Source organism: Quercus lobata, chromosome 1, assembly GCF_001633185.2.
Source record: "Quercus lobata isolate SW786 chromosome 1, ValleyOak3.0 Primary Assembly, whole genome shotgun sequence".
In the NCBI taxonomy this organism is placed as follows: Eukaryota; Viridiplantae; Streptophyta; class Magnoliopsida; order Fagales; family Fagaceae; genus Quercus; species Quercus lobata.
Window position 1 is genome coordinate 19,194,655 of NC_044904.1, and position 25,887 is coordinate 19,220,541.

A 25,887-nucleotide genomic window follows, 5' to 3' on the forward strand; every position below is an offset into this window, starting at 1 on the left:
AGATTGTCTATTGGCACACCTCTCTAACCCGGGGGTTGAAAGGGTTCGAGTAGTAGTAAGCGATTCTAAACAAGCTAAAAATAAACAAGACTGTCTACTGGCACACCTCTCTAACTCGGGGGTTGAAAGGTTCGAGTAGTAGTAAGCGATTCTAAACAAGCTAAAAATAAATAAAAATTTACCGGACATTCCCCTCACACCTCTGGCCTGCCCATAATATGTAATCTATATCTTATAAGTGTAGATCAAAATTCAACCCCAAACAAGCAATGGACAAGGAGCTATCTGTGTAACTTGTTTAATCCCTCATTTTGTTTTACACAGCACTCAGCTTTCCTCTCACAAGCCTTAATGAAAAATGAAAGGAAGTTCAAAACTCAATAAATGACACAATGTAGGAAATAATGGAACACCAAATTGCAAGACTTCATGAATTGCGTATCCAAAAATTCCTTCTATCACCAGCTATATAAAAGATATCAACAAATACACTTTCACAGGGATTGGATGCAATCCCCTTCAAAAAAACTTTCTACACTTAAAGCTAAAGAGATCTTTCTTTCACAAATTCTTACAGGTGTAAAAAATACCCTTGAATATGTCTCTCATTTCTGCTTTGTTACTATGTTACACTCATCCTCAGCCCCTTCCCTAAGCTTAAACCTCCAATTCGTTCACACTGGAAACTCTATCAATTAACTAATCAATGCCAAGGATAAAAGAATACTACTTCAATGAAACTTGTAAGATAAGATGCCAAAAATGTTGAAGATATCTTGCTTCAATAGGATTCTCAATGATTAATAACTCTACTCTGATGTCATACTTCTATTACTCTTCTGTAGAAAAGAACATAAGCTGCAGAAGACTTTATCTTCTCCTGGCTGACGGGATGAACATGGCTATCATCAAAATCGTACCACTGATCACCGCCGTGCTACATCAGAACAAAGACTGTTAATACTCTCAGAGTGAAGCTTAACCACAGATAATATCATTTCACAATGAATCATATGAAAGATAGTGTCCAATTTCATTAAACAAAAATAATGAAATTGTAAGCCCATGCTACAAGCAGTTTGATGCTTGTAAGCCCAACTACTGCTTGCCATGGAATGTTGCTAAATGAAGCTGCTGAAAAACCTTTAGAGTCAGTAGCATATAGCCTGTTAAGTAGGCTAGACATAGAAGTAATATAATTAACAGGGACTATGTAAAATATACATAAGAGTTACTCACCAAGAAGAGGAAATAAAAAAATAAAAAATAAAAATTGATTAAGTTGTTCTACCATATGGTTAAAGCTTGGTGCTGGATACTTCTTAACAATTATCAGATTATGCACAGCACATTTGCAAGGAAATAAGCCTGTAACTCTAACACCAACCACCCAACAGCATGCTCTCAACATGAGTTTATACCCTGAATGACATTCTAAAAAAGGGAAAGCATTTCAAGGCATCCTTAACATAGTAATTCACTCCTAGTGTGAAAAGGACAAATTGACACTGGACTTGGATGATACAAAAAGCTAAAGAGTGACATATCAGACCTATCCATACAATGTAGGTTTTCTCATCCTAAAAGTTTGCAGATGCTCATCAAAAAGGACTGAACTGAGTACTGAGTGATGAGAAAATTCATCCCCAGCAGTCACATCATCCCATCATTTAACTTTATATAAAAGAAGGCTCCTAAATATTACACAAAATCGTGAAAGAGTTCACTCATTTAGAATTATGGATGTACGTGACAGGCCCTGCATATGGATGTTAAAGTCCTATGTGTCTCACATAACAGCAATCTCAACACATAAACCAAGGCCCTGATCATGTAAATCACCACTAATGTTAGTACAGATAGAATGTCAAACTTTTTCTTCCACAAGTTATGATATATGTATGGTATATATGCTAAGTTTCTCATTATAAGAAGATAACAATAAATTACGGGACAAGAAGAAACACCACCTACATGGACAAATGCTGTATAATGACCGCCTCCCATACTTCCATAGTGATTACTAACCGCATAAAGCATGTAACGATTGCATGACATGCCATTACTCTGGGCAATATAAGGTGATAGGTCAAAATTATCAATGGGAAAGTCGACATAAGTCTCTAGCTTGTTCTTTGAGAACCGGCTATACGAGAATTTCTTCAAATGAATAACCAAAATCTCTGGCAGTCTCCAAAGATCTAACTTTTTGATGGCTTGACAATGCTTTTTGCAGCCAGGACAGTACCTAACATTAGATGAAAGAGAGCCTGACATTAGAAAGAGTGTGATAACAAGCCAAAGTTCACACAAGGTAAGAAAAAGCAAATTTCGTATATGCAACTGAGCAAGAAAACCTAAACTATACTCAAGTAGATCACCTCTTAAGTATTTCAGTACGATGTATTTCAACAATTACAACATGAGTCAAGCAACAGACAAATAATTTGACCACTAAGAGCACATTTAATGGTCTGTTTGGAAGTTTAAAGAGGGAGGAGAGTAGTCGGGAGGAAAGTAGAGGGAAACCACCTTGTTTGGATGTTTTTAAAATTAGTAAGAGGGAAGGGAGTAATTAGTCATTCCCCTTATTTAGATGTTTTAAAAATTAGGATGAAGAGGAGAGGAGAGGAGAGGAAATTATTAAAATAGACAAATTTACCCCTATTTGAAAATGGACTTGCAACATTGGTCTATTATTAATTTAGAAATGGTAAATTGGAAAATTTATCTAGTCAATAATTTATCTACTCTACTCTCCCTCCAAATCTCTCCAATTTGGGAGAATTAAAAATGAAGGGTTAGAGGTGGTTGAAACCCCTCCAAACTCCTCCCCCTCTTTTTTTTAAAAACTTCCAAATAAGGTAATTGAATTACTCTCCCTCTTTCTACTCTACTCCTCCTCCTTTTTTAAACTTCCAAACAGGCTATAAATGAAACTATTGAGATAACTTAGTGGCACAACCTGCAACACAATGGATATAAGAAATAAAGGGCCGCACTTATCAATAAATATATAAAGTTAGTCAAATGAATATGGAAAAGCTATCTATAAAGTATAGTATTTTTTGTTCATCTGCAATCCAAGGTGGCAAGAGTGCAAGTCAAAAGCATTAAAAGTAGGGAGGCTAATGGCAAGTGAGTGTGAACAAAATAGTGTATAAAAACAGCCAAGCACAGTTCTTGATAACGATGATGATGAGATCTCTACTGTCAAAAGTGGTCGGTAGTATCATGATGAATAGATCAAAATCTAGATTTTAAGACAGGACATGCATGAATGCCCACTCTACCAGAAAGCAAGCCAATATAGCATAGAATGTTAGAAGAACTAAATATTAGCAAAAAAAAAATGATACAAAACTAATAATAATAAAAAAAAAAAGCAAAAAAAACCAGAAACCATTTACCAATCAAAATATATATATATATTTTAACCTTATGTCAGACAAAAAACTCAGGCTATATCCAACATGAGAAGAATTTTGAAGCTCAGGTTAAAAATCAATGATGCAAACACTGACCACATGTCTTCTGGTCCAAGAGGTTCCTCCTGCAAGAATGCTTCAAGGCACTTGTACAGAGAAACAGACTCTTGAGGTCTCTTTGCATAGAACCCAGACTTAAAAACTTCTGGTAATGAGCTAAGAAGGCCTGTATCATAATGTTCAATCTGTGTTTCTGGCCAACATACAAGCACATGCAACCTGGACACTCCCGTCACTGCCACTGGTTCATTCATTACTAGTTTGGAGTGCTTGACGATTCCCTTCTCATCTGTCAAATAAAACTGCAGTTCAACATCTGATGGTGAGTCAACTCCATTCACATTGGAGGGGCTCACGTCTCCACCTATAGCAGGACTTTTGGCACCCTCTTTTCCTGAAACTTCTTCAGTAGCAGTGCCCTTGGAGATATCATAATCTTCTATAGCATCTTCCGCAGGGATTTGGAATGGACTAAGTAAATTTAGATAAAGATTGTAGATATCAGATCCATCAACAGATTCACAAAGCCTAGCTGCAAGAGGAATTCCAAACGCCTTCCAACTTGAAGTTAGTTTCCCATGGATGTATTGCCTGACAGTATTGAATAGAGTTTGGAATAAGGGGTAAGCATTCACATCAAAGGATGACTGAAAAAGGTAGTATTGAGGATGCAAGGAGACAACATGCTTGTTTGCCTCAAATGTTCAACCTAAGTAGTTTTATAGTTTACAAGGGAAAATTCCAAGTGTATCAGATGAATCTACCAACTTTTCCTTAAAGGCTGACATAATTTGAAAACATTATAGTCTCAAATTCAAAGAAGGGTGGTGATGTTCAATCTCAGCACCTACATTCACCTTGTACACCTAGCACACCCACTCAAAATCTTCATAAACTTATTTTTTATAACTATTAAAAAAATTATTAAAAAGAAAGAAGGGGAAGCCCTAGTACATGGGGGCTATACAAGAGCCCCACCAAAGAACTAAATCTAAAACTACAAAGATCTGAAAACTAAATAAAAGAATTAGACGCAAGATTCCTGATATCAGTTGTCTTTAAAAACTGAAACTGAATTTTCCAAAATTTATCAAAATCTAATTTAGAAATTTTCTGTCAAATAAAAGTTATAAATAAGTCAACTTACCTTAATTCAATCTTATAATGATACTAAACAAATACATTGTTCTATAGAGTTGGAGGAGCACCATGTTCCCAGTTCAAGAATAGAAATCAGTAGTTGTACATTATGGAAAAGATGCAAAAACCACAGTATGTTGGCCATAGAATGGTCAGGAACACCAACTCTTAAATTAGACTTCCAACAAATAATCACGTCAACACAACAAAGCACACCATTGAAAAATATCATGGAGCTGGTCCAGCACCTAACATATTAACATATTATGTAAAGCTTGCATTCTCTGAACTACAAGAAATTACATCAATAATATATCATGATTGGACCACAAAAGTATATATCATGTGAAGAAATAAGTGTAAATGTGAATTTAGCACTAACTGCACTACAAAACTGTATATCATGTCTTCTTCATTAATGTATTAAATTTGCAACAATATCAGTTCATACATGTGCATTTACAAATGCTGCTTCATATTAAATAGATACAATTGTTACCAAATTTCTGAAAGTTACATTTTTAAGTATAATTATCACCTTTTTCCTTAAGTAATGAAAACCCAGAAGCAAAAATCTCCTAAATTCTATTTTTCATACCTAAGATTGCAAATCGAACCCCAAGTAAAAGTAATAACTCTTGGGTATCAACAAAAGAAAACAAATTTAGAAAAGAAATTGAACTTACTCCTCCCTCCGCTGATGCATGAATACAACCAGAGGGACTTGCCCAGTATCTTTTGATAACCGGTAGGCTACCAATCGGTCATCATCTCTAATTAAGGATAATGAATCAGCTGACTCCTCAAGATAGCGTATAATCTGGTTGTTGTAGATCTGTACAGAACTATAAAGGTCAAAGATCAAAATGAAAATATATAGATATCAATATATAGAGTAGTCACCAATCAAACAGCAATCACATGCAAGACTTTACTGTCCAAAAACGTAGCAATATACCTCAGCCACCAATAAAGTCTCATCAGCCCCTAAAGAACATGCACTGCCTAGAGCCTTGATAAGATCTTCACATTTTCCATGCTTTGGCACAGTAATAGTATATGGAGACGGTGCAGCATTCCCATTGGTATTCAAAAGTGTTAAAGTCATCGTCCGCATTGTTGTTGAAGGTAGAGGTAGAGATAGGTACATGAATGGATCAAATGTTACAGAAACCTTTCTGCAAAGAGGACAAACTAATGTTGATTTATATTGACCCTGCAATGTCAATAAGGTCAACAAGATTATTGCCTATATAAAACGCACAGGCAACATAATTGCAACTATTAATTAAGGGAAAACAAAAGACTGTCATCCAGGACTCCAAAAGAATTGCAATCAGATCTGTTCAAGGTTATATGAAGAACCATTCCTATTTCAAAATATATCCAATCCAAATTTATTAAAATTATTGTTTTAAGTATTCATACAATCTACCAGGGTCGAATCACTAGATAAATGGTTACAAAACTATGTTCTGATCTGATCAAGCTATCCTTCAATTAGTTCCATTCATTTGAGTCATATGATATTCATTGTTACCAGATTTATCTGATTGGATCAAAATTCATAAACATTTGGTTCAAAGAAATTTAATAACCAAATATTTTTGAGATATTCAAGTTTTCAGTCTTCAATACAAACAAACTTAATGTCATGTTCAATGCAAGATGTTATCTCTATCTATGAGCCAAACTTCAAAAAAAAAAAAAAAAAACACTTCCCATTTTTCATTTGCTAGCCACTCCCTAGGTTTGGTCAGAGCCAATCACACCTCAGTCTCCCCAAACATATGCATAAGCCATGAATTGATCCAACGGCATCCAACATTAGTATGATGCTGCTCAAACCAGTGGGAGAGGGTCTTTCATAAGTCCCAAACAATAAAACTTCTAAACTTTAAAAACCCTAAGCATAGGTTTCAAAATTACTAAATAATAATAAAGCTTGATTGATCACCCAAGAACCTGTGAGGTTCATCAGAACACATGTCATGTATATGTAATGATGATTACAAGCCAACAAAAGTAGGGGGAGACAGAGAGGGGCCAAAATAAAAAGGAAGAAAATACTTACTTGGCATACATCAACAATTATAGAGTCGTTGCGAGCCAAATGATTCCGCCAATATTCATCAGCTACTTCTCTATCTGGTCGATCATCCCCATCCTTGGCTTCTATATAAGGCTTGCATTTTACACGATTGAGATCTTCGTGGAGTCCATCCAACAAAAAAGCCAGGAGCTCCTATGTCCAAAACAACCGTTGTAAACCCACAACCAAGAATACAAAAATAGAAAACCAAAACCCTATTTTGACATATAAACTTCACTGACTTGGGAATCATGCTGATTATATCCACTGAATTGAGGAGCAAATCGAGCTAGCTTTGACTTAAATAATCTTGGTGCCACTGGAGCTGCTCCAGGAGCCCATAATTTCCTTAACAGATCTCCAAATGCTAAAGCAATCTCACCCTAGGGAAGAAGTGCTTACTTATTAATACTTAATAGACTGAAACATGAAGGCAGATACTCTAAGCAAAATGAGGACCTTCTCATGGAACAATGCTTACAATAAATCATGTTACTATCAGAATAATATGTGTTCAAAAGGACTGTAATAAAGGATAACATACATCCATGCCCAATGGGTTGTCATGATTTATTTCTCTACCATAATCTCCAAGAAAATAGTCAACAAGTTTCGGCGTGTGGGCCAAGCACTGCAGAGAACTGTTCATGAAACAAGTATTTCCAAGATTTTGCAACCCGGTCAATCCCAAAGAACCAGCTTCACCAGAACTTGCACGAACGAAATTAGAGTTCATATTGCCAGCACTACCATTCATCATTAGTGAAGGGCCAGAAGATGAATTTGCCACACTCTCATCTTTTTTTCCATCCTTGCACTTCACAGAGTCTGACAACCCATAAATTTGCAAGTCCAGTACAATCTGTATAGATGCATAACACAACTGGAAAAACATTAGAGCCCATAAGTCAATAGGACATCACATGAAACAAAGGCCAATAATTCAGAAGATCAGTCATTGCAATCAAACATTCCATGCAAGACCAATATGAAGATGCCCAGAGAATATCATATTAACCTAAGAAATAATTTAGTACTCTGGACTAACAATAGCTACTGCCCACTGAACTTCGGAATCAGGAAATTAAACAAAGCATCATTAATATATGAGACACCCATAAGATTCAGCACACTGGTTCTGTATAACAGTTAAGAAACCAAACAATTTGCAAAGAACTCTTAACATATAAAGTGCTGGACTTCGGCTCCATTCAATTTGGAGATCACAGTCAACAGTTCCAGACCAGACACCAACCAATGAAAGGAAACATGTCACTGAGTAGACATTGGGCCAACTTATTAACAATAAATATATTGAAACCTTATTCTTTTTAATGTCCACCAATTAATACAATAAGCTACTTTTTTTTATCAGCAAGAAAAGAATACAAGAAGCTACTTGTTTCAATATACTTATTTTTAATTGGGAATATGCCCATTGAAGGATCCCAAATCAACAGAGCTCTTAGCCTTTAATATAAACTGCCAGAAATCGCAGCTCAGTACATCAACATACATAAATCACCAACTGTATTGGAATACAGCAGTTCATACCACAGTTTATTTGAGAACCCTATGCCAGATTCCCAATACAACAGGGCTAATGTTCACTTTCAAAGATCTAAAACAGTGTGACAATATAAATACAGAGTGGTGTCAGATGCACAATTATTAATGAGCATTATAAACTAAACAAAAAATGTCATCAAACAGAACAACCACTTACATCATGATCTGATTGCCGCTGAGAATCTTTTAGAAACTTATTTTTTTCATTTGTAAAAAACAGGTTTGTCTGCCCAGAAAAGTCCCAGACGCGAAACTGCATAGAAACAGAAGTTAGAAGCCATTCACTTATTTAAATAATATAGTTTCTAATAAAGATACTTGATTACCAGCTCAGACTCTACAGTGAAGATTTTGCAGGCTCTTCTGAAGCGCTCCCCTGCATTATCCTAAGACAAAAGAACAGCATATTAACGTAAGCATCATAATTAAAATATATGCAACATTGATAAGGCATAGATCACGGTAAGAGAAAAGAAGAAAATAAAATTTTCGAACATCCTAAAGATATTCCCAAAACTATTTGAATGTCTAAAATGTCATGACAGAAGCCCATGCTTAACAATTAAATTATCACGAAATTTCAGGCTACAAAGGGCAGGATCTCCACTTTTCCCTTGGGTATCCTACCCCAAGGTCCCCAATGCCATCCATCCCATTTTACAATTTGAGATAAGGCATATGTGCACATAGATCTAAATCAATCCAAATATAAAATGACATCAATGAGGCATGATGCACCCAACTTGGAATGTTACACAATAACTCAATGTTCCACATATGAAATATCCTCTATCTCATATCAATTACAAAGAGGTGTCAAATTGTTTATGTTTTTCCTTTTTCTTTTTGATAAGTCAAATTGTTAGAGTTTCTGATTAAATGCACATTCAATTATAAGATTAATATACACACACACACACATACATACATACATATGTCTATCAGTTTTTTGTTAAAAGACAATTTAAAATTTGATTTTCTGGTAAGTTTATGGAACGAACCAAGCCATGAAAATAGTGCCACTCAATGCTAAATGTGTTCTCCTATTAGGAAGCTGGTTCATCAGCAAAAGTAGAGAAGGTGGAATGAAACCACGGTTGCAAAGTTTAAACCATCCCCCAACCCCCAAAAAGATAAAGGAAAATAGAGAGGAGAAGATATGATATTATCTACAATGCTCAATTCCTTATGTATGTGTGTGTGTGTATTGGATGGCAGCTATAAAGGGGCTGGATATTTGTTCCAGATCTGTAGCCTATGTTCAACCGAGTCTGACATAAGACAAACCAAATTAGTGCAATAGGAAAATTAAACAACAGAAAAATAAAGTTAGATAACCTAGGAGTCTTGTATCTAGGAGTCAACACCTAGAGTTGGCCAGAGTCTAGGGTCTTAGACTAGATAATAAAAAAATTACTAATAAACCTAATAAAATGATAGGACCTAAAATAAAAATACAATTGACCAATATAATTACAATAGACTCCAAAAAGAAATAAAACTAAATTAAGATAAATCTTTGTTTGTGCTTCCCGCATCAGTCACATCCACCATTGAAGTCCGATTTTTTAAATCAAAGATGGGTTGATGCAGGCCCTTACAAATTAAAGTGCCTGATTTTAACCAAAAAAAAAATTCATGAGTCAAAGCTTGGTAACCTTGGAGAAGCGCCTGACTAATGACTATGAAATTTAGCCCCTAGGCAAGTTTAGGAAATGCTGGTCAACCTAAAGAGTCCCTTAGATTGGGTTGAAATCAGTGGTACGGAATAATCAAATACTAGCTTTTCAGTTGGAGACAAACCTGAAAAGACCAACCTCCTTTCAAGAATTGTCTCTTTATTTTATAGAGAGAAAGAGAGGTGTGAATATTAGCTGTCTAGTAAAGATACAGAGGGGAGGTCATTATTAGTAAAGACTAAAGAGGCTAATTAAAAGAAAATTAACCAAAAAAATTAAGCTATACCCATGCAACAGTAGCCTCCTTACAGTAATTTGCTTTTATTACAGCGCATTACATGTAATCTGTTTCCTCAACATTTAACCTACTAAAAATAGTGCACAAGCCCAGTGATTGAACAGGACAAGTTTTCAGCAATATAACTTCTTTTTTGGATAAGTAAAATATAACCTCCAGTTCTTTTGTTTTGGTAAGTAATAAAATTTACTAATAAACAGGTTACTTCATGCTCATGATGATGAGCACTCCGTACCCTAAAAGAATAACAAAAAATCGAAAGAACCTCCACTTCAAGATTGAATGTCATAAAGCCAGAGTGTATATTACCATCCCATACATGAAGATACTACCTCAATTGCCTTGATGCAGAAACAAAAATAAATAAAACATGTTTACACTTTAGTGTAAAATTAGTAAACTAAAGTTAAACACATCCATACTCATATTGTAATATCCCTGATTGATGAGAGATTAGCAAAATAGAGACATTGTTATTCAGCTAAGCATATCAGCAGAAATATTTCAAAAGGGTATATTATCTCAAATCCATACATCAAGTAATATGGATTTTCAACATAGAAAATACATCGAATGAAATAGTTTACCATTCCAAAAAAATGAGGGAATCTGTGAGAGAGAGAGATGTAAAAATGAAGGATAACAATTCGTCCAAATTAGGCAGGGGTGTTCATGGGTGTGGTTTATGGAGAAGTATCCGGAAAGGTTGGGAGGTGTTTTCCAAACACATCCGATTCGAGGTAGGGGCGGGGGATAGAGTGAAGTTTTGGACGGATCATTGGTGTGGGGACTTACCTCTCCATCTATCCTTCCCGGCGGTGTACGGGATTGCTATTAATAAGGAGGCATCTGTAGCCTCGTCTCTCGAGCGTCTGGGAATCGAGGCCCGGAGAAGTTGGAAGGTTCTCCTTCTTAGAAATCCGAATGATTGGGAGTCGGGTGTCGTGGAGGATTTCCTTCATTCCCTGGATTCTAATTTACCTCTTTCTGAGCAAAGAGACCGTATGATTTGGAATCTGTCAAAGAAGGGGGTTTTTGATGTTCGTTCGTTCTATGATAAGCTTCGATGTCCCTTGCCTATTATCTTTCCTTGGAAAGGTGTTTGGAAGGTTAAGGCTCCTATGCACGTCTCATTCTTTGTCTGGTCTGCAGCTTGGGAAAAGATTCTTACAGGGGACATTTTGCGGTGTAGAGGCTTTGATTTTGTTGATTGGTGTATTTTGTGCCGTAGTAATGGGGAGACGGCGAATCACTTGCTTCTTCATTGTGGAAAAGCTTTTCAGTTGTGGAGCCTGGTGTTTAGATCTTTTGGGATTTCTTGGGTCTTGCCAAATTCGATTGCAGATACGCTTCTCGGCTGGTGGAACTGGCTCGGAAAGCACTCTTCTAGAGTTTGGAATCTAGCTCCGTTGTGCCTAATGTGGTGCATTTGGAGGGAGCGAAACTGGCGTACTTTTGAGGACAGGGACAAAACTGATGACCAACTGCTCGCTTACTTTAGTGGCTCTCTTTTTGATTGGTCTAGGGCTTGGGGACTCACCTCTAGTGATTCCATCCCTTTGTTTCTTAGTTCTCTTCTTTGTAATTAGTTCATTGTTGGCTATGCTTGTTTTCTTGTTTTCTTCTTTTTTTCTTCTTTTTGTTTCCTCCTTTGTACTCTCGGTTTGTCCTTTTGTTTCCTGAGGTTTTAATACAAGCTTTTCTTACTTATCAAAAAAAAGGAAAAAGGTCAAAGTGATGTTTGGAGATGTTATCAAAGTTCACCATCAAAAAGAAATTAATTTCAAAAGCATTACATTTTCAGCAAAATACAAAGCTACAGGGCTTATTCATTTATTGAAAACTCAAGCTTCACACTTTCAATAAACTCCAATATCAATTAACATATCAAAGTCACAAAATTGCATTTATTTAATAGACACATTTATGCACACGCATGAAGGGGAAAAAAATTATAATAAGCAATATCCAGAATCCGTAATGATATACATAGAATTGCTGCTTAGTTTAAATATTATAAAATCAATAGGGATTGGTGTTCCATATCTCAAAGAATCAAAAATGGAAAGATTGGGTTAATTGAATAGACTGACCTTTTTGCATATTCTTACTCCCAACGAATTTGTTTCCCGCAGAACAGAAAGTCGTAGTTTTAGAGGATAGACATCTGTAATATCATCTTCGGAAGCTAAAAAGCTCTTACCATTTTTCATGGCAACTTTAGAATCACTATGCCTACAGAGTAGAGTACAAAAAACCAACATTCAGATACTAAAGCAGCTTCAGTTACTAGAGACAGACAAATGATGTTCCACAATGGCTTATGGAGGCATTCATGTCATCTTAATTGTAAGAAAGCATTAGCATAAAAATTCATCATATTGATTCATTAACCAATGCCACAAAACCTAAGCCTCAACAGACCACCAGTTAAATCAATCAAATGAAATTTTAACATAAATCTACCAATATGATCTAGTGCCATGGATTGAGTATGAAAAAGCTAGCAACCCACAAAACAAAAAAGGAACGAACCCATAAAATGGGGTTCCCAACAAGAATTCAAAAGAGAATCCAGAATACTATATCCTTGGCAGCTGAAATCACATGCTCATCAAATGCCTGTTTTTGCTGATTGGTAAAAAACAGGAGCAGTCAGGTGGAGGAAACCTTATTTGTTAAGACCACAGTCACCACATAAACATTTGAAAGCATAAGGTGCATGCTATATGTAACGAAATAAAACAAAATTCCAATTTAGAATGTAGATAGCTCAGAGGAGAGAATCCCACACGTGGATTTCCACTCATACCAGAACTTTAAATATTCCAAATACTCATTATTTTTTACATAACACTAATCAACCACCACGCAGTCTGAGATTTAACAACAGCTTGATTCAATATTTTAAAAATTTTGCTCCCAATCTAGCAAACGATATAGCCATATGCTAAGAATGAAAACAGTGACCAACGTGCAAAAGAGTGATACTCTTTCAAATTAAAAATCCTAAATAAGAGTAATTACAATTAACCTAGAGAGAATATTTTTCACAACTGCAAACATAGCTTGTTATGATTGGTGCATAATAAAAGTGGTGTCAATGACAGAACCAAGTAAAAGTAATGTTGCTCCAATCACAACATGCCATCTCAGTTGTGAAAAACATTGTCACCCTAGCATTACTCGGGAAATAATTGGCAATTATAGTGACATTAGTTAGTCACCTCTACATAAAACAAAACATATAGCACTTGCTCAAAACGAAAATTAATCAATTCATTAAGCACTTTCAAAATCATCAAGTTTCCAACATAATGTACCTCAATTACAAAGAAACAATCCAGCCAGCTCATTAAATTACTCAAAATCAGTAGCATCTTGAATCTTAACCCTGATTGAGTATATTTAGTAATCTGGAAGTACACCGACGTGATACTCCCTCCACTCACATGATAGAGGGTGCTACTAATACCACGTCGCTGTACTCAAGGAGTAGCTGAAAATTTTCCCTCAAACCGTATCCATAATAAGTGGCATTGCATCAATGATCAAACACAAATTCAATAACAATAACAAGCAAGCAAGAGCACTCACCATCTGAGTGCCTGGACCCACATTTGGCCAGGGACCAAGGCATAGTCCCGGCCGGAGACACCAACTTCACCATTTTCCCTGTGCACTGAATCTGAACCCTCCTCTCTTCTCAGATTGAAAACAAGATCCAAGCTGAATATGTTGTTAATGAGCTTCATAGGACCTGCATATGAAGAAGCTGGCGAAGCCGAGTACACTACCCCCTTATTTGATTCCGAATCCAAACGCGAATCCGAATCCGAATCAACTCGCATTGAATCTTGCGCATCCTTCCACCACCTATAAGAACAATGAACCAAAAATAAAAAAATAAAAAAAAACCCAATTCACATAAAGCAATGCAGGCACACCCAGATCAAAAAACAAAGCAAGAAAAAGCTGAGCTTGGTTGCAGAAAGAAAACAATGCATTGGAATTCAGACCCAACTAAATAGTAAATACCATATCGAAAAATCACATGGACCCCCAATTGGAGTTTTGGGTTAATAGATTCCATGAATGAAGTAAAGAAGTGAAGAGAGAGTGAGTGAGTTAGAGAGAGAGAGACCTGTAGGGAACGAAGTAGACTCGTTGGTCGTTGTTGTTACTGTTGTTGTTGTTGTTGTCCGAGTTGGGTCGCTGAGTGGAATCGGAGTGACCCTCCATTGAAGTCAGATAAAGAAAGAAAGAAAGAAAAAAGCTTTAGATGTTGATTTGGAAAATGTACATCATTTTAGAGAGAGAGAGAGAATGGCGGATTTGCAGAGAGAAACAAGTGGTGTGGTGTCAGGTGTGTAATGTAATGTAGTGTTTTTCTGTGAAGAGGATTCAAGGAGGGAAAAAATGTAAAAAAATATTTTTTTTATTTTAATAATTATTAACATGTGTGTGCATGTGTTTTTAATTTTTAATTATTATTATTATTATTTCTATTTTTTTGGTTAAATAATAAATATTTTTTTGAAAATTTTAAGGCACACACTAAGAGGACTGTGAGAGAAAAATCTGCGGAGAAAAAAACGGGTTAATAAGAAACAAAGAAAAAGGGTCTTATTTTTTTTCTTGTCTTTTCTTTTATTTTATTTTATTTTGATTTTGCTTCTTGCTTAAGACATGGAAAAATAATTTAATAATAATTTGACCAAAAATATTTTAAAAAATTAACAATAAGAGTACAGTTTAATTTGTTTGAAGGGTGATGATCACGATAATAGTAAAATGTTTTTTTTTATAGAAAAAGTTAGAGACATGGTACAATTTTTGATGATAGGAAATTTGTCCTTGAAGCTTTTCTTCTTTTTTAGTAAGTTTTAATTTATAGCATAAGTTGGAATGTAAATAAAAAATAATAATAGTATTTTATTTGGGGAAACTTACTAAAAGAATTTTTTTTTTTTTTTAGTAAATACTAAGTTGATCAAGGATTCTAATATCTATTTATATCACTTTTGAAAATTTTAATTGTTTTAATTCAGTAACGTTCAAGGTTTAATTACCATTTGAAGCTCTATATATAAGGTGTGTAAGATTTGTTAAAACGTATATTACCTTAAATTCAAACAATATACCAAAAAGAATAAACCTTAAATTCAAAAAGATGCTACTGCTATAGTCCTAGTTGACTAAACTCAAGGATTTGCCAAATTTTTTTTTTTTTTTTAATTTTTTATTTCAAGAAGGCATCAACTCATTCGTAAGAAGATCTTACATGATCATGATCTCCTAGTAGGATAAATAAAACCCTCTTATCTTTTTTTTCTTTTTTTGTCATTTTAAGTAAAATAATTCATATTAGTGGATGCCATTAAAACAACTGTTAATAAACTATTTTAAAAAAATTTTAATATCACTTTCATGTGAAATATAAAAATCTTTAAAAAAAATTAATTACTTTATCATTTTTTCATAAAATATTTCTAAAATTAATTCCTAAATCAATGCCTTTAAGTCATTTATTAACTGTTCCCTTTACCAAATATAATGTTTTAAGATTACATCATTTAATGTATTGACTCTTGACTCTTCAATAGAGTAATTATTAGGCACTCCCATGCTATTCACCACATGTTACTCCACATCAATAAAAACAAATCAAATACAAAAAAAAATGACATAAGCTGAAAAAGTCATGTGAAAAAAAAAATTATATTAAATAACTTGTAAGTGTTTTTTTTTTTTTTTTGTTGATTTGGAGTATCACATTATAATATTTTGAAAATACTTAGGAAAAAAAAATTCACAAAAGCAACTAGCAGTAAGTTGTGTGATTTGTGTTTTATTTTTTCCCAATATAATTGTTTGGTTAAATGAATAATTTCTGAAGATATAATATTTTTCACAAAATATTTCACAATTATCAAGATGACAAGTTCTTAATGGTGAATAATAAAGTGATGCCAATTGTGAGCTCAAATAAAAACCAATAAAATCTCACCAACTCAATTATTGTAAAAATTATTGTGTCTATTGCATTACTCTTTAGTTAAATGACCTATGCAGATGGAGGAATGTTTCTTGCCAAACAGTGAACAAAAGAATTTTAAGCATTTGTACTTCTTTCACAAAAAATAAAGGAGTGAAAAAGTATCTATATGTCAGTAAAGAATCATAAATGTGGCAACTAATTTAAGTTACAATAAGAAAAATCACTATTCAAGAGGGAAGTTTTTTTATATAAAATAATAAAAATAAAATAAAAAAAACACCCATTGCAGCATCCCAACTTCTGATTGTGAACAACTTGGACCAGCTAACAAAGATGTAGATAAAGCAAATCAAACTTGAGAGGATACCTTTGTTATAGTCTTGTCAAAATTCTGTGTTAGCAAATGAGTTCAGTCACATCTTTCATCTAAAAGCTAATTTCTTACCTGTCACAAGAGACATGCAAAACACCCTTAAGGAGTCAGTTTCATTATTATGTCATTTCTCCAACTCTTTCGTTATATAAAATTTTGGAGCCTTCAAAGAAATACACATTTCAACAGCATTTTACCAACTACTAGATGGTAAAACTATATACCTATCTATTTTGCAAATCAATAGCTTTTATCAACAAGCCAGATATACAACAACCAATTCAATTTCAAGAAAATGCTACACACAAGTCATTGACTTTTGATATGCTTCACAATGCTGACATACACCAATGATTGAAACAAAGAGAACTTGATATCGTAAATAAGAGCAACAGAAACAAGAAAGAAATAGTCGCTACAGCAACAGATTACACCAGTAACATGTTAGAACAAGCATCCTAAACAGTGCGGCATACACCTGACACAAGAAACCAGCAGGCAATTCTGATCTAAGCAACTCAATTAGTAGTAGCGTGAGCCAGTATCATAAACACGACCTCCAGGGTATGAACCTCTTGGCTCAAATCCATGATCCCTGGCACCCCCAAGAAATCGAGCCCGTTCTCTATTGGAATCAAAATTATCACTATTGTAGCCTCTATGTGCTTCTCCTGCAGCAGCTGAGGTTGCAACTCCACTGTAACCATGAGGATCACCAGAGCCCATGCCACTGTTAGGGTACTGGTCCATCATGGCTTGCTGGTACTGATGCTGCCGCCCCTGCGATTCTCTCCGTAGGAATTCATCCCTACGACTGGCATGCCGTGCTCGAAGTGCTGCTAATTGTTCCTCATACTGAGCATTTATTGCGTTTATTTTCTGAAAAATGAAAGACCATTGTGCAAGATATAAGCTATACTGGAAAAATTAGGTAACAAGAACATCATGTTAAAATTTTTGCTGAATTCAACTGCAAGGATGCAACCAAGACCCCTTGTAATGACCCCGCCCCCAATTATGTAGATATTGTCCGCTTTGGAGCCCATACCTCTCACGGTTTTGTTCTCCCCCCAAAGCACACAGCAATGGGGAAAAAGACCTATACACATTTAAGGGAAGTCATTCCTTATAAGCACATTTCCATGTGCTTCCCTGGACAATGTGAGATTCCATGGATTGCAAGACCTCCCTTTTGGGTCACTACACCCATTGCCTCCTTAATGGTGGGCTGTTAAGAAGTTGGACAAGAAAGAGGGAAACTTGATAAATACTGTTTCCTAATAGGACTATAACCCATATTATAAATATTTTTATGATGGCCGCTTCAATTTGGCCACAAGAACAAAATATTTCAATACTTGTGTACTATTTCGGCATTGTCGCAATAGTACACAAGTCCATAGAGATAAAAATAGAGCCAATCTAGCCAAAAATTGCAAATAGGATTGTACTATAAAAAAGATTGCAAAAGGATAGCCAACTCATAACTATTACCACTCTTATCAAGCTATCTATCAAACAGGGTGCTCAGTGCTCACCCCAGTAATGAATCAACATCAATACATCACCCCCATGTGATCCTCACTAACTCCTAATTCCCATCCAACAGCCACTTTCTAAACTCTCATCAATGGCTCAGATGTCACCTCCCAAGGATCCAAGATTTGTGAAATCCAAGCTACATTTCCTACTGTGATTTGTTCCTTTACACCTCCAAAAATCATATAAGAAAGCATTTGGCAAAATCAACTCTCCATCACCACAGCACCCCCCACAAGGCTCTCCCTATTAAACTGATAAACTAAATAAAACTCGCCTATTATTTCAATAAGCCCAAAGCTCACAACAATGGACCATAGACATCCCAATTTTGTAGTGAGGGGCATAACAAACTCCCCAAAACTTAAAATACATTGAGTCACTGGAGACCAAATTGTCAATTCTCCATTTTACACTCTACATTCAGAATACCTTACTTGTATCAGATAGGTAACACTAAAACAATGTTTCAAACTAAAATTTAGGTAACTATTCCATGAATGTGGTGTTGACATGCTTAGGGTGTGTTTAGATACCGCTTATTTTGCTAAAACTGAAAATTTATTATTGAAAGTACTGTAGATAAAGGTAAAAGTTAATTGAAATAGTACAGTGGAACCATGAATAGTGCCAAAAAGTGCAATGAGGCCCATGAATACTAGCAAAAATAAACTGAATAGTGAAATAAGTTTAATTTTTCATCCGCATCCAAATGCACACTTATTTCAATTTTAAAAAATTTGGCTAGAAATGAAACAGAACTACGTATTTCATATGACTTTGTAAATTTGAGCTGAGTCCAGTATCCTGTCCTCCAACCTTTGCTTGAAGACCTACTGCAAAGATTGCCAGCATCTTGGTTGGTAGGAGGCAGTATGCAGACCAGGTCGAGTCTCTTCCCAAGCTCAGGTACATATATATGTGTGATGACTTGTTCAATTATGGTGTTCAAATTTTCCCAAAAGACTTACCAAATTTTCCCACTTTTCTATACTTCTGAAAATGACCCTATTACCTAATTGAAAGTGATTCAACAATAAGACAAATTAAGGTTCATAAAGGTAAATTAAGAAATTTTAAACTGTTCAATCTAATCCCACTAACAACCCCACCCACACTTTTTTTTATAAGAACTAACAACCCCACACACACAGATAAGAAAACCATATTCTCAAAATAAAAGATTGAATAAAAAAGGTTTAAAAAGTAAAAATAAAATTTTCAAATTCCATAAAATTAGGACATATGTTTTATATCAACTTATAACTAGGGTGACAACTTAAAATGTTATATTTTATTAAGTATCTTAAGTTTATTTCCTTTGAGTCTAAGTTAGTCTTTTATTACCTTATTAGGTTTTAGTTTACTAGTCAAAATTAGACCTATTAGGAAAAAGTTAATATCTAGAATGATGTAGAACAAATTAGAGAATTTGTCTACATGTGCTTGTGGTGGGTTAATGTTTAGGAGGATTTGTAAGGAAGGAAAGGAGAGAAATTTAAAGTGTTCAAGAAGAGTACCACGAGAGAGAAGAAGAACAAGAAAATGAATAATAAGGCTAATGTGCCTTAATACTAAAAAAAAAAATTAATATTTTTATTTCTTTTATATAAGTAAAAAAGTTTGATTAATAAACTAAAAACCTAATAAAATAATAACTAATAAAAGACTAACTTAAAATAAAACCTAATATACTTATCTCCTAGAAAATACTTATCAAAAAAAAAAAAAAAAAAAATTATCTCCTAGAAAATTTTAGACTCAAATAAACAACCAAAATACATTTTAATTCACAATGGTTGCAGAAATTACACTTTTGCACCTTAATACAGAATTGACCATAACTTGTTAGTTAAATAAAAACCCAAATTAAAAGCTATTTTAACCATCGAACACATATAACTAGACCTTAGTGAGTTTTGAACCCACAATCTTACCCTCCATCCATTCTAATGAAAGAAGGAAGTGTCAGTGGAGTTAGAACCCATTGGCTGAAGCCACTGAAGACCATAAATTTCTCCCTTTTCTTCATCCTTATAACCCAAATCAAGCCCTTCCTCTTACCTACAAAACCCAAAAAGCCCTCATTCTTTCTCCTCCAAATAGCCATCAAATAACTCATAAAACCACCCTTTGATTCCTAACGTTCGCTGTCCTGGAACTTGTTTGCTTCAATATATATTATTCTTTCCCTTTTCCCCGTCTTATTACTCTCTAATCAATTTTGAATTGTGACCCTTTCTTCAACTCTAAATCCTAGGTCCATAAATGCTCCTAACCTTACACCCACCACATGCATGCATAAACAAATTCCATGACCCCATAATTTATCCTATATCAACTACTCCAATTAAAACTTTATTAACAGATGTTTCAAGAAATTAAAGAAGTTTCATAATTTAAAATAAATCATAGTAATCATCAAATATAAACTATTTTTTTTTGTTTTGGTAAATACTTAGTCTTATATATTTACATTATGTGACTTAAGATATTCTTTTTCTTTTTCTTTTTTAAAATTATTTTATTATTCAATTTGATAATATTAAAGAAAGCTTTATTAGAAATATAGAAATTACTTAGTGTCCTTTAATCAACCCGTGATTGCACTGCTATATTGCTAGTTAATAAGAAAGTCAAAAAAAAAAAACAATTTATTTCTTTTCCATGACTATAACAATGTGAACTTAAACTATATTTTAAAAGTGCAAGACCTATTGTACTCCGAATATTAATAAGAAAAAGTGATGCGGATTTGTGACTTTTATGCTATCTCCTGTGCCCAAAGAACATTTTAAGATACTGAAATCCCTACTTTTACTCTACATCCCTCATGATGCAATTTAATCTCTTATAGGAGGACAACTGGACAATTTTGATGTAGGTGTGCCTATGACAATTTACTAGGCTGTTTTGACAACATGTTTCCTTCACTTTGGAAAGCAACTAATTCCAACATCACGTTCCAATGGAGGAATGAGAATAGGACCCTTTGCCGAACTGCTCTGCACTATTCTCTAATTCAGGTGGGAGTAGGGATGGTACATCCATCTCAAATCACCTAATGTTTGAGATAAGATTGAGTGGCTGCAACCCCATTGCTTGACTTTGTCTAGGCCCTTGAAGTTGAAAGAATATCAACCCTCAAAAACAGCCCAAAATGATTTTAAACTAAATTTAAAGGGACATTCTTCTTTAAAAAACAATAGGATATTAGTCAATGTTTAATACAGGATTGGATTGTGGCTTCACTGAAACGACATCTTATTAATTGAACTGCATCCATTACCTAGCAAATCAGTTTTGCATCTTAAACTGACAACTACAATTTACAGCTGAGGTAAGCCCATACAGTTTCACAGAGAAGAGCGGACTTGAGCTCCCTAAAAAAACCCATCTCCCTTCCTCTCTCTCTTGCTGTGTACACATCATCTATAGTCTACATGAAGTCATGTGTCCAGTTTTAAAAATATAGAAATAAAATTCTTCTTTGTACTGACTAAGTCATGTGCTATGTTATTAAGAAATATGGCTTAACCACGGGTAAAATTTGTTATGTTTGACTAAAACCCCATGATTACAATTTAGTCCAAACCTCAGGGAGATTTAGTAACATTTCCGAGAATTCAAGGTAAATTGAAATATGGGTTAACCACAAAGGCTAATCTATAACTTCCCTTCTAAATAATTAAAAGATTTTATTGTAAAAAATCACAACTGCTGCAAAGAAATTGAAACTAACACCAAACTATAAAGTCCATAAGTGAATTTTACCCAAAATGCATGAATAAGTCAACCACAATAGGTAAAAAAAAAAATGCACTTTGAAATATGTACTGACCTCTTTATGTCTAGCATTTTCAGAATCCTCAGCATCATTCTGTTCCTTGGCTAGTTTCATAATGTCATTGTGGAATTTCTGCTCAAGAACTTCAAAAGTCTGCAGCAAAGGATTGCCCTCATATCCAATATCCATATTTTCTTCACGTGTTTGAGATCTGTGATCATTGTTGCTTTGTTTCTCCAAAGCCAGTTTGGGATCAGGCCTCTGACCCTGCAAATAGGATCTTGGAGGATCACCCCCTTGACCTGCATTACAAGAAGCATGAGTCTCTAAGTGCTAAAGAGTAAACTTATTTAGAAAATGAAAGGCACGTCAAAATCTTGACAAAGTGAGATGTTGGGTTTATGAAGCAAGCAATGCTTTGTACAATCATGAATTACTAAGAGTGGTGAAAAAGTCAAAGTTACCCACTTACCCAGCCCTCCTAATTCAGCTGTAACTGGAGAAAGAAAATCTAAGAATGACTAGAGAAAACCCAGTTGTTTTTCCTCCCCCCCACACCCCCCCCAACAACAAAAAATCCTCTCTTTTCTCCTTTATCTAAATATGATATTGGACACTTTGTTTTATGGATCAGCATATAGACTAGTAATAAAATCCTTGCAAAATGGTATCCTCTTGTCGTCTAATCAAACCACATCATACCAACATCTTCCCATTTTCCACCGGTGACAGTCATATCTAAATGTCCTACGAGCAAGGATTATTGTCTCATTTAGATTCAACATCTATGGAACTACTTATCAAAAAAAAAAAAAAAAATCTATGGAACTAAAATGCATGGAAAGCATCTGCAAATCTGTAATGTGGTAGACAAGAAAATGGCTATGAAGGGGCCAACAGGGGGAAGGAGACAAGACCACAACAGCTTCACATTTGCATCAGAACTCTTAGGAGTTAAGACTCTACTCAAAGACTGCATGAAAAAACTAAGATGCAAGGTGACATTGATTGCAAGAGTGAAAGAGTATGAAGTTTTTTAGAGACATCAATTGAACAGAAATCAGAAATGTTTTTTCTTTCTTTCTTTGTTTTATTTGTAAGTTACACACACACCCAATTGGTATTGAACCCACGACCTCACCCTTCATCCTATTATTATGGGAGAAGGAAGTGTTGGTCAAGCTATAGCTCATTGGCATAAATCAGCTATATTTATAATTTAAACACCATGATTCACCTCCTTAAACAAGTATCCAACAGACTTTATTTCCCTACTCTCAAAGAATACAATATAGATAAGGAACGCATACATGAAGATTGATAGGATAAACTTTCATACAAGTGCATCTTTTTATTTATTGATAAGTTGCATAGGCATCCCATGGGTCTTGCACCCACGACCTCACCCACCACCCTGAACTTTTAAGGGAAGGAGATGCTATTTGAGCTAGAGCTCATTGGCAAGGCATCAATATTCTAAAGTCAACGAGCTTTAGCACAAATGACACCTCCTCCTCTCACAAGAGTGGGTGGTGAGTTACTGGATTTAAAACCCACTGGGTGCGAGTGTAACTTACCAATAAGAGAAAAAAAATTTGTATCCATATTTTAAAGATAGAATCAAATGGTTTCAGGTCCTCTATAGCAACATAGGTGTGTATGTGATGCACATGTAAATATATTCTTTTCCCTTTTATGTAAATATATTTGTACTCTTTCGTCTGTATTTAAACTACTCAATTAAGTAAAAAAATGTTATAAGCTTATAGGGTCAACATCACAATTTGCCCTTCTTGGTAGAAAAAACTTGACATAAACCGTTAAAACAGAAAATTCAAAGGCAATAAGTTATACATTGGCCTTAGGCAAGGACTTAAATAAGATAAAACCCGATCTCTAAGACTACAAAGATCAACCAAAAAAAAAAATCAGATTTAAAAGTTTATCTCAATGTAATTAAAAACTTTTACTCCTGTCCTCTTCATGGTAAACATATAAATAAGCAAAATTTTCATATATCCCATAGGGAGCCTTATTATAACATATGGGAATGCGCTCACACACACACACAAGAAAACAATTACCACTTGCCTTCATTAAACATATGAGATGCCATTGAATTTGACATTTTGGACTCATCCCTTTCCCATCTCCATTGTCCCTCCGCTTTCGAGTTCCCATATGGATGCTCCCTCTCAGGAGTGAAGGCCTCTAGTCGCCCTTGGAAATGAACAGGCTTGTTTTCCATCCTCTGACTGGACATATGATGCATCTGACCACCAGCATAAGCATTGACACCTGAATCGGCATACTGCCCTTGCCGTCTCATTACTATTAACTTAACAATGCAGCTTGAATGAGAGACCTATCAAACATGAAAGCCACTAGTAAACGTGCATACTGGAGAAGACCTCGGAATTCACATTTTAGTTTTATTTCCATAAAAGACTAAAATTAAAGTCGGCATTTCATTCATGGGCATGAAGAGACCAGTGTTTAGCATCAAATATGCCTTAACTAAAGATCGATGATCATAAGCACAGATTTGACAGCAGAAACTGAAAACAAAATTCTGCCAAAAGAAAAGTGTTAGGTAAAAACTGCTTTCCTACATTTTTCAAATATTTGGGAAAGATCATTCAACAAGAAAAATCTCATATGAGAACTTTTCCGGAGAAATTCATTTTCACTTCCACTGACAAAAAGGATCCTTTCTGATCCCTCAATATTCCTTGTGCAATTAATATAAACCCAATGGGGTCAATGATAGGTCAAATGGCACCTCTTGGTGTTTCCAACATATACATCCAGGGTTCCAATCTCCCCTCCCTTACTCAAAATGTACCCAAAAAAAAAAAAAAATACAAACCCAATGTAAACATATTAGCACACTACTTAAAACACTTGCATTATTGCATATATCATTATCATGGCACCACCAACCTCAACTAGTTTAATTTACCTAATGGAATAAACAAAGGCCTCAACCACACACTATCAAAAAAACCTATGTTACTAAATTCTTTAAGTTTCAAAACAAATGTCCACAATAAACACCAATCAACTCTATCATATATCAAGATAACCATGTTATTATTTATCAAAAACAAAAATTTATCATATATCAAAAATACCCAATACCCACCATCAAATCCCATTGGCAGCTTATAGCTCAGGTTGTGCATACACATAGACATACACCATAACATGCATGAACAAGCATATACCTCAAAGAAACAAAACAAAAATTCCTACCAGTTTCTCATAGGCATTTTATCAAACACAACGTACAAAACCCGAAAGCCCAAAAAAAGAAACAACTTACAGACGATAGCTATACCAGAGACCTAGCCAGAACCCTGATGATTAGCACAGCACAAAACCCAGGCGAAGAAAAGCTTTAAAGATTTGGCAGAAAGAAATTGAAAATTATAAAAATCAAGAATAAATAAATGTTTTTTTTTTCTCTTACCTACTTTTAAAAATATATATAATTTTTTTTTTTAACTTTATTATATATCTTCTCCCACTGTGACAGCTGAGGCTGAGAATCGAACACTGGCCGGGATTTTGTTCTGCTTAGCAATGAATGACCAATCCTATGATGCCCAGTCTCGGGGCTCCAAATGGGTCGGGGTTAATTTGGACAGTACAAACAAACTATGCGTTTTATTTCAGAGTTGAACCAAGGTTTTATTTCTTCCCTTCATCTAAATAAATAAAGATTTTATAACGAAATAAACAATTGAAAATATTTTATAACAAAAACAAATGAAATTTTATTTTCCCATAAAAAATGTAACTTTATTTTATAGTGATAATATTCAGAAACAAATATCCACGAAATAAGTCTATTGGGTACGCTAATTGTAGAATTATATTATTATTTTTTGGCAAGTCAATAGTTAATTAATAAGGTAT

The 25,887-nt window shown here is 34.7% G+C and overlaps 2 protein-coding genes across 4 annotated transcripts; both read right to left on the reverse strand.

Annotated features, from left to right (window-relative positions):
- Positions 1–402: 402 nt before the first annotated feature.
- Positions 403–14,644, reverse strand: LOC115982259 (ubiquitin carboxyl-terminal hydrolase 8). Of its 2 annotated transcripts, none has more exons than XM_031104808.1 (13): positions 14,411–14,644; positions 13,864–14,142; positions 12,360–12,501; positions 8,616–8,675; positions 8,447–8,542; positions 7,265–7,603; positions 6,963–7,103; positions 6,703–6,873; positions 5,587–5,844; positions 5,315–5,463; positions 3,525–4,079; positions 1,975–2,248; positions 403–937 (listed from the first exon to the last, which is right to left on the reverse strand). In XM_031104808.1, exons 1-13 carry the CDS (start codon positions 14,506–14,508, stop codon positions 821–823), a joined length of 2,679 nt encoding a protein of 892 aa, XP_030960668.1. In that variant the 5' UTR covers positions 14,509–14,644; the 3' UTR covers positions 403–820. The 2 variants fall into 2 exon arrangements, with proteins under 2 accessions (XP_030960668.1, XP_030960674.1); XM_031104814.1 differs by having other exon boundaries at positions 454–937; positions 7,265–7,582.
- A 2,225-nt stretch (positions 14,645–16,869) lies between these two features.
- On the reverse strand, positions 16,870–25,668 carry LOC115982271. 2 transcript variants are annotated; one of them, XM_031104825.1, is made up of 4 exons: positions 25,292–25,442; positions 24,058–24,331; positions 22,021–22,268; positions 16,870–17,519 (listed from the first exon to the last, which is right to left on the reverse strand). In XM_031104825.1, exons 2-4 carry the CDS (start codon positions 24,293–24,295, stop codon positions 17,163–17,165), a joined length of 843 nt encoding a protein of 280 aa, XP_030960685.1. In that variant the 5' UTR covers positions 24,296–24,331; positions 25,292–25,442; the 3' UTR covers positions 16,870–17,162. The 2 variants fall into 2 exon arrangements, with proteins under 2 accessions (XP_030960685.1, XP_030960693.1); XM_031104833.1 differs by having other exon boundaries at positions 16,881–17,519; positions 25,439–25,668.
- Between the last annotated feature and the right edge of the window lie 219 nt (positions 25,669–25,887).

Excerpts from the sequence above, each read along its gene's own strand:
- LOC115982259 (XM_031104808.1), bottom strand. The coding sequence starts at position 14,508 with ATGGAGGGTCACTCCGATTCCACTCAGCGACCCAACTCGGACAACAAC. Across the intron at positions 14,143-14,410 it reads GTCTACTTCGTTCCCTACAG|GTGGTGGAAGGATGCGCAAG; the intron begins GTCTCTCTCTCT and ends TTGTTCTTATAG. Across the intron at positions 12,502-13,863 it reads TGGGTCCAGGCACTCAGATG|GCATAGTGATTCTAAAGTTG; the intron begins GTGAGTGCTCTT and ends TCTACTCTGTAG.
- LOC115982271 (XM_031104825.1), bottom strand. The coding sequence starts at position 24,295 with ATGAGACGGCAAGGGCAGTATGCCGATTCAGGTGTCAATGCTTATGCT. Across the intron at positions 22,269-24,057 it reads ATCTCATATGTTTAATGAAG|GTCAAGGGGGTGATCCTCCA; the intron begins GCAAGTGGTAAT and ends CTTGTAATGCAG. Across the intron at positions 17,520-22,020 it reads AAAATGCTAGACATAAAGAG|AAAATAAACGCAATAAATGC; the intron begins GTCAGTACATAT and ends TTCATTTTTCAG.